The following is a 15,491-nucleotide window of genomic DNA, read 5'->3' as shown; positions in this document are numbered from 1 at the left end:
GTGTCCCTCTCTGTCTGTCCCTCCCTTTCTTGAAAGACAGAAAATAATGCACTGAGAAGCGGCTTCTGTACAGGACGAAGCTGGAGAAATGAGTTTGAAGACGCACCATCAATCGCCTCAAGAGGATTTAAGGGATGAAGAGAAATGCACAGAGCATTTTCTTTTCACAGAAAGGAGCTCTGAGAAGCTGAAGGATGCCACGGAGATACCTCGGCAGACAGCTCCTCTTCCATTGTTGTCCTCACCACCATGTCTGGGTGTCAGTTCTGTCCACCAAGTGGGATGTCATGGTAAGAGGAACTGCTTGCAGGAAAGGGAGAGCTGATTTAGGGAAAACTCCCTGTCACCAGCAGCAGCAGCCAGTTCATGAGCAGTAGCAACAGTCTCTGTCCCCCAGCCCCTTTTTGTAGGCTGAGAAGTACCATTTTGCATTTCCCTCTCCTAAATTGGACAAAGCCAGTCAGAGGTGGTGGTGGTGGGGTTCAGCACCATTTTATCCTTCTCTCTATTCTATATAGTAAGCTGCTGGCATAGCTTTTCTGAGGGTTATGGTAAATACTTTGTTGGACATACCTAGTAGGAAATGTCTGCTTTGCACTCCACTGTAGCAGATGGACTGTTACATAGAGCAGGAAAATGACATTGCCAAAAATCAAAGGGTTGGTCACACATAAAGCAGTCCTGAAGGACACGGGCAGTTCTCTTTTCTCACCAATTTTTCTCTTAAGGTATTTTCTCCGAGTCAGATGAAGAGGAGGAAGCAAATCTCCCAGGCAGCAGCAAAACAGTGGCAAATGGAGACAAAGACCCGTCGGTCCTTGTGGTGGAGTCAGTCAGGAGTGAGGAGCCTTTTGTTGTGAGGCCCAAAGTGAGACAGGAGAGCTCGAGGTCTCCCAGTCACTCAGGAAATGGTAAATCAAGGGGCATTCTCATCTTCTAAAGAGCTTGGCTCCTTAGGGGCACAGCGGGCACAGGCCTGCATGGCAGCACAGCTCTGTCCCTGAAAAATGAGGGAAGATCAGTGTAAATACAGGTACAGATAGACCCAAAGCAGCACTTAACACACTGGTGGCTTGCTGGGCCAGACACGTGCTCTAAGTTGCGAGATGAAGGGCAGTGTGTGTTCCTAGGGGATCTTCCCTTGTCCTGGGTGTAATTTGCCAAAGGAAATCAGTGTGAAGAGAAGCTTATGCTGGTCCCTAAGACTGCTTGTTTTTCTGGCTCTTTCCCTACTGCTACTTCTAGGCATGCCAGAAGCCCCTCTTCAGCTTGTAACTGCTGTCATCTTTGAAGTGGCACATTCTATTAAACCCAGCTGAAATTAAAGCTCCCAATGTCTCTATTAATAGATGCACAACCTCAAAGCTGCAGCAATTTGTGGCTAGCTGCCAGAAGCATGCAGCTGCCAGCACTCACAGCCTCGGGCAGGATTTGTTGGAAAGCTTCAGCATAAAAGTATGGCTGCTGGTCATATTAAAGACATCTTTCTAACTGTGTGGCTTATGCTTTCGCAGCAATGCCCAGAGTGCACAGGGTGTTTGCCTTTAGGCTGTTTGCAGTGTGATGCGGCTGCTTTGAATAGGATGATGGAATTAGATAGATATTTGTTCTTTGCTGCTTTGCTGCTGAAAAGTTGGTGCCTTTCCTGCGGCCAGTCATATAATCATGTAGGAGCATATGTGACTCTGCCATCGAATTTTCTCCTCTCCCGTGTGCTTGTGTGTATGCACACATGTACCTCTCCCCAGTGTCTAAGAGCACAGCAAGGCACAATCTAGCTGCTTCTCGCAAACCATTCCCATGAGCAGTGTTACACAGGTATTTTCTTCTTTGTGTGGCAGCATCTAGAAAGGAGACCAAAGGTCCCAAATCCCAGTGCTCCATCCGCCCAGATTCCTATCGGCATTTTACTCCTCGCTTTAAGGCATCAGTGCTCCCCCAGGTGAGAATTGTGGCACTGCTGGTCACCCCAGCAGATGAAGAGCAGGCGTTTTGGGGCTGGGGTAGATGGCTTTTTAATATTGTTTGCATTTTGTACTTCAGTTGAAAGCAATTTGTGAAATATACCCTTGGGTCTAGTGTTCAATTAGAAACCCTTAACATTAGTCCCGCTTTCTCCTCTGCATGCTGCTCTTTCCAGACTAGTAAAAAGTGAGTTGTGCTCAATTCTTTTTCTGTTCAGCAAATCTGCATAAATTTTTATTCAAAAGAAATGGAAATGGCATGTGCTATAGAAAGTGAAAGACGAGTGAGCAATGAGGTGATTCATCGTGCACGCATATTTGCGAGCAGATGCGTTGGCAGAGCAGGCTGGGGAAGGCAATCCATCTAGTGTAGCGGAGATAGTCAAGGCATAGCTCTTGATCTGTTAACAAACAGAGCAATAACAAAACAGAAACTTAACTCAACCTTTTTCTAAGCTCTGCTGTTCACTGCTGTAGCAGAAAAGCTACGTTTGGTTTGCACCTTCAATTTTCTCCTCTAACCCCCCACCTTGTAGCATTTTTCCCCCCACTATCTTCCTATTCAAACATCTACATCACTAAGTCAGCAAAACCCGTTGAACTCTTTCCCAGCAGGATTAGCAGCTGCTCATAGGTTGGGCAGTTGCTGCCAGCCTGTTTTGTGCCCCCTCTGAATGCATCTGTGCCTGGTTTTGCTGGTGCGGTTTCTCTTTTGTAGGTATAAGTGTGCACTTTGGTATTCATGCATTGATTCGTTGAACTTGTATTGAATTGTGTGAGCATTAGCATGAATTTGTGTGTATGAACATGTGTGTTTGTGCTTGCATGCATCCTTCCTCCTGTGAGGGTCTTGTATGTACCTGAATGGGACATCCTTCTAGAGCTTATTTTAAGCCTGTGTCTATTTTTCTTGCAGAGTTTCTCATCACCTCCAGCTGGCTATGAGGTCTTGAAGCTAAAAGCAGTGATCGGCTACAATGGGAATGGCAGAGGGAATATGGTGTGGAACCCAGACACAGGTACACTGGGAAGGCTTTGGAGAGGTGGGCAGTGCGTGAGCCCTAGCTGTCTGTACACATACACTGAGCCAGCTTACAATCTTCTAGCTGTCGGGTTAAGGTCTTTGCTTTAATACAGTGATTCTTTGTGTCGAGAAAATCCAGTAATCCTTTTTATTTGCTATTGGCAAACATTAGTTGATACAGGCATTTTTGAGAATGCTGTTGGCAGAGCAGTCTCAGGCTTCAGTTGCTGAGTGGCTAGAGCAGGGGGGAAGGCTGTTACAAAGGCCATCTCGCCTCTTTTTTTCAGAGCTGGAGTGATGCCCAACAGCTTTGCTTTGCTCAAGTTAGGGGAAGAGAGATTTGTCCTAACTCCCCTCTCAACCTGATAGGAAGCATGCTGCATTGGCTGTGTAGAAGAGTCAGCTTTTATGTATCCCTGAAAAAAAAAAAAAAAAAGAATTTTACTGGATTGTGATGTAAGTTGTAGTGGGTGCTGTATGTGAAGCCTTTACATGGAGAAACCCCCATCTCCTCATGTTACGCTATCAAATAGGCTTCTTCGCCTACACCTGCGGTTGCATCATTGTGGTTGAAGACCTGCACTCAGGATCACAGAATCACTGGCTTGGCCACGCTGAGGAGGTCTCTACACTAGCTGTCAGCCACGATGCCCAGGTAAGAGTGACTTCCACTTTCCTAGAGCTGTGTTTTATATGTATTACTTTGGGCTGGAGGAATGTTACTGACAGAAATCCCATTCATCTGTTGTTCCTTCTGCCTGTTGCATGGATATGTGGGATTATTGGAATAAAATAAACATCTTTTGAGCCTATTTATTTGTTGTGTTTGATCAGTGTGACAGTGAAGGTTGCTCCCTTCCTCTGGGTGATTCCACCATTCCATCCCCGCATTAGGTGATGGTGGTTCTTGTAGAATTTTTTTTTTGATAACTTTCTGACCTTAATTTGGGACTAACGGTTTTGAAGATTAAGCAGCTAATGAACCATCCTCTAATTACTTGCTAAGGTCTCAGTGACAATGTATTGTTCTGCTAGGTTCTTGCCTCTGCTTCGGGACGGAGGAGTGGAGACTCACACTGTCAGATCTGCATCTGGAACATCCAGGAAGGGGTTTGCACAAGACGTCTCTCCCATCATGAGACGCAAGTGCAAGCCATGGCATACTCTCGGGATGACAGATTTCTCATTACATTAGGTCAGTATATCTGTAGCTGCAAGGTATAAGTGTGTAAGTATGCCCCAGAACAGCCAGTTCATGGAAGGAACATGCTCTAAGTATGTAATACCTGCAAGATGTGTGCCAGGCTCGTGTGGGTATGAAGTTGCTCGGTAGCCTTGGCACTGGGCACTGTTTTCACAGTGAGATTGCCAGGAAGTTTAATAAACTGGGGAATGGGTAATGCAGCAAGTGATCTCAAGTCCTTCTGTGAGCGACCACATGCAGATGTGGTCTTTTCAAGTGAGTGTGTTTCCAGGGTGCTTTGGCAGCACTGAGAGGTGGAAGCATGTGCCCCGTCCATCTCAGCCATGAGTATGAAGGCTGGGGTCGCACCAGCTCATATTCAGTTCTTTCTCATTGCCCCAATAAGCTTGTTTCTGAGTAATAGCGCTCTTCTGGCTCACTAGGGCTTGTTAAGCCTGTGTAAATAGTTTGCAGTTACTATATATAGTATCCAAAGGGAAATGCCTTCTTCTGGACTTCTTATTGTTGCTTAGCTGGAATTGCACAGAAGTAGCCAGGCTTCAAACTGTGAGCCGCCTGCCAAGCGGTGATGCCAGCACAAGATGGACGCTCAAGCTGTCTGTTTTGTTTAGGCAGGGGACATTTAAAGGACAAATATGCAATTAGTAAGCTCTTGTTTTGCATGAGAGAGGACCTGTGGAGCAGGCGACACATTCTCTCTGGGCTGGTGAGTCTGGCCTTGAAAAAAGCAAGCTTTGCTTTAGAGAAAGAGAAGGGGGTTCTGCAGCTTTGTGCTTTCCACGTAGCACAATGGGAAAGAAGCTGTCTTTCTCCAGCTCTGCTCTGGGCTACAGAGAATAGAAAAGCTGAAAGTCTCCACTGAGATTTTGGAGCCTGGGAAAGGCCAGTGAGGCACCCGTTCCTCAGAAACACCCCCCTCCTCAGAAGCAGGAGGACATTCTCCTCCAGACTTGCCTGAGAGCTGGGGATGCTTGCTGTCATCAAGGTCCATGCCATCTGCTGCCACCCAGATACTGTGGCTTCCATTAAGATCAATTCCCATCTCAGCATTGACCTCAGCAACAGCTACATCTCTTCTTTATTTTGAAAGTGTTGCTAGCACTGAGAGCATAATATCAGTGGAGGGATTGTGTGGGATGTATATTGAGGTGTCTAATAGCCACTAAGGATGTAGAAACAGCAGAAAATCTGCCCTGCCTGCTGTGATCGCTACCACTCCATCCATCAGCCGGTTCAAACGCTGGCTAGAGGCCCTGCAGGAGGACTAGATTTGCTACAACCTTCAGCATGAAGTGTTGGGCTACTTACCTGTCCTCAAAGCAAATAAGGATCCATCACGTTGTGCAGCTTTTGCTGTCACTAAAGCACTTTCAGTATATAGACTAACTCTATCTAGCTGTGTTCTCAGTCACTTGTCTTCTGATATGAGGGAATTCACTCTGTTTCAAACCTGCTTCAAAGGCTTATGTCACCTTCTGTCTCGAGCAGTAGTTCTGTCACAGGAGTTGAACCTCATTCTTTCCTGGCTCCTGAGGTAGTTGTGAGGCTTATCGCTTCAGTGCTTTCCCTGACAAAATACAAAAGAAAGAAGCATTTTAGTGGCAACATTCCTCCGAAGCGTTTAGTTGCTGCAGCTAGCTGGGTAGGGCAGATCCACAGAAGATAGGAGCACCTAGGGAAGGTTCCCAGAACATACAGAAAGATCATCCTGAATTATTTCCTAATTTTTTTCCTCAGAGTACTTTATCGATCAGTTCAGTGCCAGCTTCTGCTGGGGCCTTTTAGAACAGTGGATAGATAGAAGGCTGTCAAGTGGTTTCCCTTGCATATCTTCTAAAAACGTTAGGTTACAGTTCAGCTATACTGATTTGCCATGTGTTTGAGAGGAAGCCAGTCCTTTTTCTCTTGTTCTGCTTCGCTCCTGCAGTCTGTTCCTTGGAGCTGTAACAGCAAGTCCGTTTAGCAACATGTCCTGGTGTGGAACCGAGTGAGATCACGATTCCCCTGGGGATTTGCTCTTGTGCTCATCGCTGTTACAGGTTCTCTCTGCCTGTTCTCATGTCTTCAGAGAGCCCTTTGAATGCTTAGCTTCGAAGGAAGAGAGGGGGAGTGAGCAAAGCCTTTGCTGGAAACACAGGGAAACATGTTATATGTGTCTCTGCGTGTGGCAATGCTTGCAGCAGTCGTCTCTGAACAACTGGATAATGCAATGACAAACTTGGTGCATACGTGTGCAATGTGTATGCTTGGAGCCGTCCTGAAGAAACACACAATTTCTTCCTACTGTCTTTCTTATTCTACTTAGGTGACTACAGTGATCAAACTATTGCACTGTGGGATACCTACACTTATGAACTCATGTCATCGACTCACATCTCAGAGCCAGTCCATGATGTGGCTTTTAATCCTCTTTCTCACGGAGAACTGGCCTGTGTGGGGAGGGGAGCAGTGACGTTTTGGCTGTTGGAGCAGCGGGGGGCTGACATCAACCTCAAGGTAAATCTCAGTTTTACCTTCTTTTAAAATTCATGTTCAACATCTCTGACTTCTTTTCCCAGCCCCCCTGGTGAGCAAGATGGAAGCTCTGCCTCCGCAAGGCTTTGTGAGAGTTGGTTTCCCTTAGTAAGATGATGCTGACTGACTGTGGCTGGCTTTTGATTGCATCTGATGCATTAACTAAATTAATTGGGTGGGAGGATGACTCTTTTTTCCTATAGGTAAAACAGCTTTCTCTTTGACCCTTTTGTTTTATGTGGCTTTGGCAGGTTCATCAGGCGCCTGTCCCTGATGCGTTAGGACTGGTGGAACTGACCTCACTGTGTTACGGTGACGACCCTCTTCTTTATAGCGGGACCAACACAGGCCAGATCTGTGTGTGGGACACAGAGACTAATCGCTGCTTCATGACATGGGAGGCTGATGAAGGCGAGATCGGTGGGTGAAGATGTCCCAGGCATCCGTCAGGATTGTAATAAGTTTCATGGAAACTTGTGGGGAAAGAACATCAATGAGCTTTTGATTTCAGCTGTGTCCCTATGCTCGGAAAAGTTTGTTGCTGTGTTGGATGCAAGAAGGGGTGGCAATGGATCCGTGACCCAGGTTTCCATGTCAGAGCTGGGTAGCCTGAGGTCCACCTCTAATCTGTAAAAACACTGGGTATCGGGTGCAGCTCCCTGCTGTGGTAGAACCACACTGCCCACCCCAAACAAAGCAGCAGCCTAGCCAACAAGCACACCTCAGACGATGGCCACGAGCTGTGTGGTTATTCACGGGTGCTGTTCGTTCCCTTGTGCCCTCCCAGGTGTGCTGGTGTGTCAGCACAACAGGCTGGCCAGCGGCAGCAACACGAAACGCATCCGTCTGTGGGCAGTGGCAGCCGTGGAGGAGCTGAGGCAGAAAGGTTCTGACGCCAGGTAGGAGGCTCGTGGCCGCAGCATCTTCGCTGTGCTTGCACACGTCTCGCCCGCTCGCTGCGCTCCTGAGAGATGTTCTTTCCCCTGTCTGGCTGCTCCCAGGATCTGACTGAGAGGTGGCTTTTCACAGACAGATGTCAGCTCTGACTACAACCATGCTTTCTGTGCTGCCCTTCGTTCTTAGCTTTTCCTCTGCATCCCATGACTGCTGATTCGTCTGGTCTGGATCTTTTTCTGAATTTTTGCTACAGATAGCTGGACCCTCTTGGTCTGGAAATGGAGTTTAGTATTCCTGACACTTGTTTTAGTGATTTGTAGGAACTCCTTTAAGAGAATTAGTTAAAATATATTGGTTTTGTTTCTTCTCTTGCAATGTTGCATCCCTATTTTCTTTCTCTTTCCTGTAAAAGATAGTTTCTGTGCAAGTGTAACAGTAGCAACTGTTCTATGTACAGGTGTCTCTCACTGAATTATCTAGCTGCAAATACATCACAGAAAAGTGCTAGGGGCAGCCTTTAAAGAGAGCACAGTGGCTGTCTGTTCCAACAGCTGAGCCAACCTTTTTTGGATCCTCCTTTCCTCCAGGTCTAGCTCCGTCCTGCTGGAACATGAGATGACCCTCGATGGGACAATAGTCAGTGCAGCCTTTGATGACTATCTAGAAATGGGAATTGTGGGCACCACCACAGGAACACTGTGGTACATCAACTGGACAGAGAGCACGAGCATCCGACTAATCAGCGGACACAAGAACAAGGTTAGATGGTCTGGGAAGGAGGTTTGTCCTGCAAAGCAGCACGTGTTTTGTATGCTACCTGTGTTCAAGGGGCCATGCTCAAAGGATGCCCATGCTGCAGAAGTGTTCCGTGGAGCTGCAGGGCTTGTAATGCTGCCAGGACGCTGTGAAGGAGGTCTCCCTGTTCTCCTCCTAGAGATAACTTTGCAGCTAACACTGAGGAGTCAGACATGAAGAAATCTGGCTCATCCACTTTAGCCTAACAGCCGTAGGCCTTAACTGCCGTAGCCTGTTAATAACTGTGGGCCTTTCTGTCCGAGTGGAAAAATGATAGTTCACAGAGTCACTAAGGTTTAGTTCCTGAGTACTGACTGCTGGATGCATCCTGGAAGCAGTCTGGCTTATTAGCTAGACATCTATATTGGATAAAGTGGTCTTTGCCTAAAACATAAACAGGTCTGAAGAGTGACTATTTTGAACGCTGCAGTTGCTTTGAACAGTCTTTAGTCTGCAGAAGAAAGTTTTCAAATGGTGGAAGAGAGGATATTTAGCTTAAACCTATGTCACATAGTACCTGGTCCTACCTTTGTGGTTTTGTTTACCAATTTCCTTTACAAACCTAGTTGTAAGCCCCAAATTTCTTTTAAGCACAGAAAGAAAACAACCCACCTTTCTTAATGTCTGTGACTTGTTGTCTGCTGTTTCCTGTGAGAAGAGTCCTGGGGGATGAGAGGGGCAGAAGAGTAGATGTGCTCTAAGCTGTGGCATTTGTAAGGCCCGTTTCCTCCATCTCCATTTTTGCTGCAGGTGAACGAAGTGTCCTTCAGTCCTGATGAGACTCACTGTGCCACGTGTGCTGAAGATGGCAGTGTGAGGATTTGGTCTCTGGGCAGCATGGAGCTGGTGGTACAGTTTCAAGTGCTGAACCAGGTAATCATTTGCAGTGCATCAGTCTTTTCGTCTTGGAAGTAGGCACTGTCCACTGCTGGGATTACAAGGACTGCTGCATCCTCGTAGAGGCTGAAGCTGTGAGAAATACTTGCAGGTGGAGCTGTGCTTTGATGTGCACAGTCCTGCTGTCTTATGTCCTCAGGTCTCTACTCTCGTTCCTTTGCAGAGCTGCCAGTGCCTGGCCTGGAAGCCTTGGCCCATTGGTGCCCCGGGAGCTGAGAGCCAGCACGTGGTAGCAGGGTACAGCGACGGCACCATCCGTGTGTTCAGCATTTCCAGGACGGAGATGGAGCTGAAAATGCACCCACACGCTGTTGCACTGACAGCAGTTGCCTATACCACAGACGGTGAGGTCGCACCCAGCTGTCCACCACAACAGCGAGGAGGCACGGCTTTGGCTGGGCCTCGGTTACCCGGGCACAGGTCTGACCTCCAGCAGCTCTGTAGACTGGTGACCTGCCCAAAAACCTGGGGCGGGGGAGAGCTGGGGAGCTCATATCAATGACCTACAGTAGATCCACAAGCTGAACATCTGGTAAATGGGAGATGGCAGGTACATTGGCCATGGTACAGGTGAGGGCTTTGAATGCAACATACATCCCTTTGTGTCCTCCTGCTGATAACCTACATCATCTGCTCTTCAGATGTGGTATTTTAATGGATGTCTCTGAGACAGCTCATCTTACCCAGCCCCTAAACCAGCTGTTTCCAGCTTTTCAGTGTTTTGGGACATCCATATCACATGATCTTGGACCTTTTACCTATGGGCTTTTTCTTCTCCCACAAGAAGTGGCCCATTCTGTCTTCTTCTCTGCTCACAGGAGAAATCGTCTTATCAGGGGGCAAGGACGGAGTTGTGGCTGTCAGCAGCCCTCGCACTGGAATGACTATTCGCATCCTCACTGACCACAAAGGCTCCCCCATCACTGTCATCCAGTGCACCAGGAAGCAGGTGAGACTTCACCCTTTCTGCCCTGCTGCTCTTCTGTAGTGAGTCTCCTGTGTGTCACTGCACAGCTGTAGGAAGGAGCTGCAACGTGGCAGGGTTGGTCACTGAGCAAGCTTGGTTGTCCCTCTCTTCCTCTTTGGGTGCCCATCACCTCCAGTAACTCTTGTTCAGTTTCTCTAGGGTTATCGTCAGTGGAGTAAAGCCACAGGCTTTGCAGGTGTAATCCTTAGCACGTCTGTGCCTGGGAGATGGGGGGACCCTTGGTAACTGTCGTAGACACAGTGCACAGATGCGATGTGTGCTGGTGCTTGCGTGCGTGCTGGAGCGCTTGCCCCACAGGCTCTCCCACAGGCACCGCTTTGGAGCGGCCTGGGCTGTGAGCGTTCAAGCCTGGGCAAATAGCCTGCGTCTCCGAGAAGGGCCTCTGGGCCTCGCTGGGGTCACTGTGCTTTTCTCTACTGCTCAGCAGCAGCCTTGCCTTGAGTGTGCAGCTGGCTGTTTGTGTGGTCCCTGCTGTGTGACTAGGAATCTGGGGCTGTACAAGTGTGACGTTATTAGCATTTCCTTTGACCTTCTCTTCATGAACAGTCTCTTTTCCTTTGTGCAGTTTTTGAGACAAGAATAATTTTGCCTAAGTTTCAGGCTTTAAAATCATCCATGTTGTAAGGCTGCTCTCTCTGATAGTTCTGGATTTACTTGATCCTCCTCAGTTTTAGATGAAGGACATTGTTAGGACAAACACGATACCTACAAACACTCCCCTAGGAGGATGTGCAGATCTGGGGTGTCCTAGAGAGAGATCTGCATCATGCAGGTCCAGCCCTCATTCCTCCTCCAGTGGCCTCTTCTGCCAGGGGCTGTCAGCCCAGAACGTAGTGCTGGTTTTGGTACTGGCAGCTGCCTTGTGCGGCTGTGCAAGGTCATCCCCACAGGGCAGGACAGAGGTGCCTAACCTATTTCAGTCTGATAAGAGACTTTAAGGACTGTCAGGTGAGAGACTCTAGTAGGTTAGTCCTGGCATTAAACCCCTTCTATGTAGGGTCTGCATTCCCATAAACTTTTGCCCTACACCAGTCTGTTCTTGTTGGCAGCTTTCTTTCAAAGATTCTGTATTGCAAGAGTGGTAATGTTGCTTTTTCCCTCTGTAGTACTATGACTTTGGGGTGGAGGGCAGTGAACTCTGGCTGGCCACCAGCTCAGATCGGCGGGTCAGCGTCTGGGCCTCCGACTGGCTGAAGGATAAATGCGAGCTCCTTGACTGGCTCAGCTTCCCTGCTCCTGCAGTTCCTGAGGTGGGAATAAGACATGCTGACTCGTGTGTGCTCATGTCGTGATCTTAGCGCTGTGCAGCCCCAGTCCCTTTGGCACATTCTGCCTATCTGTGAATGAGATGAAAGGCCTCCATCAAAACTCATATTAAACTGTCAGCGCAGTCTAATGCATCTTAAACTTGTCATCCAAATCTGAAGGAGAGGTGTTTCAAGGTACTGGTTTCATACTACTTTAGTGACAATTGTTGTCTGGGTGCAAGTGAAAAACCCAGGTGGGTGCTGCCACGTGAGGGGAAGGCCACACAAGTTGGGTGTTTTGTGTCTGGCTGGCCAACTGCCAACATGCAGCCCCAGGTCACTCCAGCACTGCTGATCCTTTTCAGGATGAAAGAGTCTCCTTGGGGCCCTGGCAGGGAGAGCTGGGGTTGTTACAGCTGAGTGGGACAGGTACAAAGAGCAAGCACTTAGGAAAGGGAATTTCATTAGTTCTGCTGCTCATGGGATAAGTTGCTAATGTACCTTCTAGGGTGTAGATTTGCAGCATGAGTTGCGGCACTGCCTAAGCGCTGGGAAATACTGCCTTTGTAAGCATGAGGAGTCAAAAATTGCATTTGCAAAGAGCTGATACACCTGTTCTATGCAAAATAGAGCACAAGCCAGGAATCAGCGCACTCAGTACACAGAAGAGAGACCTAATTACGAGCATGCTGCTAACTTCAGCACTCCCAAACAGCATAAATATTCTGAGCCAGGAGCCCAGTGAATGAGGAGGTTAATAGAGCCAAATATACTTATGCTATCCCTAAGTGCCTGTGATAATTTGCAGAACACTTCAGCTCCAAACTAGGTGTGAGATTTGGGACAGCAGGACAACTGCTAGGAAGTAGAGGAGGGTCTGTATAGGATAGGACGTGAAGGCAGTCCCAGATACATGCAATGTTGTCATGCAAAAGGAAGTTGGATCTTTTCAGAGGAACAAGTAGCGGTACCTCAGCCTGCCACTTGGGCCCAGACACTGCCCGGGCTGATACAGCAGCTGGGTTCTGTTAATGTTTCTTCTATTCGTTCCCAAAACACCTTTCTGAAATGATGAGTTTTTTCTTCATGAAGAAAATGCGCTGTAGGTCTCACCATACTAAATATGGGAAGGATTGATCTTGCATCCAGTACTGTAGATCTGATCTTCTGGGCCCTGTCTGCTCATGCTGAAGCCCATCCACAACCCACTCCCACCTTCAAGCCCATGTAGGAATAATGCTTTGGTGAAAATCCAAGCTGCTGAACCCTGTATTTCCTGCTCCTATGAGTCAGCAATACAGAGACTTGCCTTAGGTTCTCATGATAGTACGTGTTTGCTCCTTGCTGCTTTGCAGTGAGCAAGTTTGAGACCACAATGTGAGAGGGAGGAAGCAGTCTCCATCATACTAATATCCTGGTGCTCTGCCCACGCACTGCTCTCCTTTCAACCCCTACCCCACCCCCAGACTAGGCATGGCTGGAGAAGCTAGCCTTATTTTTGTTGCTTTTGGTCTTCCCTCCCAGGGTCTCAGCAGCCTCCCTCCGAGCCTGGCAGCATTCTGCCCTTGGGAACACGGTACTCTGGTTTACGTTGGCTTTGGGATGCAGAAGGAAGTCTTGTTTTACAGTCTGCGCAAGAAGCAGGTACTTGTGCCCTCCCTGTGCACCCTGGAGCCCCTCCAGCGCAGCGCGGGTGTGCCTCTGCCGTTGCGCTGACCTTGGCTCACGATGTACAACGCGCAGGGGAGGGTGAGGCAGCGCTGCCCTGTCTCGACCTAGGAAACCTGCAGGCCAAACCAGGGTGCTTTGCAGACGAGCCAGTCTTTCTGCAGGGAAAGATGGGTGGCTCTAGAGAGCAAGACACCCTCTTGGTGCATGTCCTACACAGAGTGGCACCCCCACGCTAACCGGGGCCCGGAGGTGAGCAGTACACGTAAAATGAAGTCTGAAGGTGGGAGGTAGGTTCAGCTGAGCAGCTGGTTAGTGCAGCAACTTTTTACTTTCAAAACTCTGAATCTGACCCAGGTAAGCAGTGAAGAGCAGGGGACTCTACACCTCCTTGGGCTGCTAGTCACCACTGCTGCCCTCCTGCTTTTCAGGCCGGCGGGGGGAGGCGTTGGCTTTCGGAAGCACTAGCAGTCTCTAAATTGAGTCTTCTCTGGAAACTCAATGCCTTGGGCAGGGTTCTGAGCTCAGAGATGCTGTGCATCTGTCAGCCTTTCCTTTGAGAGGAGCCCTTTACCTTCCTGAAGGGTGTGAGTTCAGCAGCTGTTCTGCTGCCTGCTCATTTTTGCGGTGTTGGTGTTTCTCTTGATGGAGTGCAGGTAGTTGGGAAGATCTCCTTGCCGTACTTTGCCATGTCGCTGAGCCTGTCTCCCGCAGCGCGCTTCCTCGCTGTCGGCTTTGGCGGTAAGTACTGGAGCGCGCCGTGGGCTCTGCTCCCCGGGCAGCCTGTCCCCAGGTTACCTCTGGCAGGGAGGGATCTCCCATTCTCTCTGCCTGCAAGTGTGAGTGGACCAAGCATCCCTGTCTCTTCACTGAGAGTTAGAGATGGGTGCACACATCCACCACGTCCACCGAGCCTGGCGTGACCTCCTGGGGGGAGCTACAGCCCCAGGAGCGCAGGGAGCTGCCCCCTCTCCTGGGCAGGGTGGGTGTCAGGCCCAGAGAAAGCCCTGTGAGACTCGCAGCTTAGAAAGGAGCTAAGATGAAGTCAGGCCTGACGGATGGGGCACGTGCTTATTCATGAGCAAGATTTGTCACTGGAATGACTCCTCGGGGTTATGGGCTGTCTTCATCTCCTCTGCCTGGGAGTGAGCAGCTCTGCAGCTGTGTGGGTTAGAGGCAGAAGGGACCTTCCCACAGCACAGGGACAATCTGTGCATCAGTGCCCTCCTTTTGGAGGACACCTCACTCCACTAGCTGTTTGTTTGTCTCCTGGCGGCGGTGTGTCCGTCTGTCCTGCTCTGACAGCGACTCGAGAGCCCAAGAGCATGATGTGCTGCACAGCCGAGCGCCGGGGCCCTAGTGCTTTGGAGGGCGTGTGGCTCCCTGGCTCCACTGCTCAGCAGGGCTGCAGGGACGTGCTGCTGCGTGCATTGCTGCAGCGTGCCGGTGTGCTGTGTGGAGCGGCCCCCCTCGATTACCAGCTGTTAATTGCGCACTCACTTCCACGAGAAGCTGTCCCGTCACTCAGCTTGTCAAAAAGCTGTTCAGCAGGGGGCAGATCTCCTCCTGTGCTCGGGGAAGGGGGGGGATTATCAGTAAAGGAAGCTAAACGGAGAGGAGGGGAGGTCTCGCTTTCATGAGGAATGCTTCACAGCCAGAGAACGGGAATTCAGCTCCTCATTACTGCCGGCTCCCTGCCAGCCCCCCAGCGCCCGGGGTCCGCACCCCCTCCTGTGCCCCAGGCCACAGGGGAGAGGGGTCAAGCCTGCAGCTCCTGCACACTGAGGTGGGGTCCCAGCTGCAGGGTGGGCAGAGGCTGCGGCAGCCCCCCCGCCCCCGCCGATGCTCCCCGCTTCCCCCCAGAGCGGCTGCTGCGGCTGCTGCGCGGCCCGGCGGGAGCGGAGCAGGACTACGCTGGGCACGACGACGCCGTGCACCTCTGCCGCTTCACCCCCTCCGGCCGGCGCCTCTTCACGGCCGCCTACAACGGCATCCTCGTGTGGGAGACGGCGGGCAGCTGAGAGGCCAAGGCCGCTGCCCCCCGCGGATGGGGCCCGGATGGACGGACGGATGGACAGACGGGGTCTGGGGGACCATGCACCCTGGTCGGCTGTGCCAGGCCCCTGGGGGCCGCGCAGGGCCTGTGGTGCCGGCAGCGGCCGGCCGGGTCCCTGGGCCGCTCGGCGCGGGCGTTGCCGCGTTTTCGCTTGTTTTTTGGTAAAACAAACAGAAAAAAACCGAAATAAATAAGAAAGAGCGAGCGAGCTGCGCGGGGCGGCGCCGCCTCCGGCCG

At 50.1% G+C, this 15,491-nt stretch overlaps 1 protein-coding gene across 3 annotated transcripts in view; it reads left to right on the top strand.

Annotated features, from left to right (window-relative positions):
* The window catches only part of WDR90 (WD repeat domain 90), a 37,182-nt gene extending 21,720 nt beyond the window's left edge, over positions 1 to 15,462 (top strand). For 2 of the 3 annotated variants that reach the window (XM_064520475.1, XM_064520477.1), the window contains 16 exons: positions 171 to 290; positions 729 to 911; positions 1,842 to 1,942; positions 2,881 to 2,983; positions 3,522 to 3,643; positions 4,024 to 4,183; positions 6,498 to 6,688; positions 6,958 to 7,126; positions 7,494 to 7,605; positions 8,191 to 8,362; positions 9,149 to 9,271; positions 9,459 to 9,639; positions 10,114 to 10,244; positions 11,390 to 11,533; positions 13,055 to 13,174; positions 13,855 to 15,136. In XM_064520475.1, the coding sequence (XP_064376545.1) occupies positions 171 to 290; positions 729 to 911; positions 1,842 to 1,942; positions 2,881 to 2,983; positions 3,522 to 3,643; positions 4,024 to 4,183; positions 6,498 to 6,688; positions 6,958 to 7,126; positions 7,494 to 7,605; positions 8,191 to 8,362; positions 9,149 to 9,271; positions 9,459 to 9,639; positions 10,114 to 10,244; positions 11,390 to 11,533; positions 13,055 to 13,174; positions 13,855 to 14,121 (2,399 nt within the window). In that variant the 3' untranslated portion in view covers positions 14,122 to 15,136. Of the gene's footprint in view, positions 1 to 170; positions 291 to 728; positions 912 to 1,841; positions 1,943 to 2,880; positions 2,984 to 3,521; positions 3,644 to 4,023; positions 4,184 to 6,497; positions 6,689 to 6,957; positions 7,127 to 7,493; positions 7,606 to 8,190; positions 8,363 to 9,148; positions 9,272 to 9,458; positions 9,640 to 10,113; positions 10,245 to 11,389; positions 11,534 to 13,054; positions 13,175 to 13,854 lie in introns of all 3 variants that reach the window. The other variant, XM_064520476.1, reaches the window with a different exon arrangement.
* The last annotated feature ends 29 nt before the right edge of the window (positions 15,463 to 15,491 follow it).

Source organism: Dromaius novaehollandiae, chromosome 14, assembly GCF_036370855.1.
Source record: "Dromaius novaehollandiae isolate bDroNov1 chromosome 14, bDroNov1.hap1, whole genome shotgun sequence".
NCBI lineage: Eukaryota > Metazoa > Chordata > Aves > Casuariiformes > Dromaiidae > Dromaius > Dromaius novaehollandiae.
The sequence above is the reverse complement of the archived record's forward strand: the minus strand, read 5'-3'. Positions and strand labels throughout refer to the sequence as shown.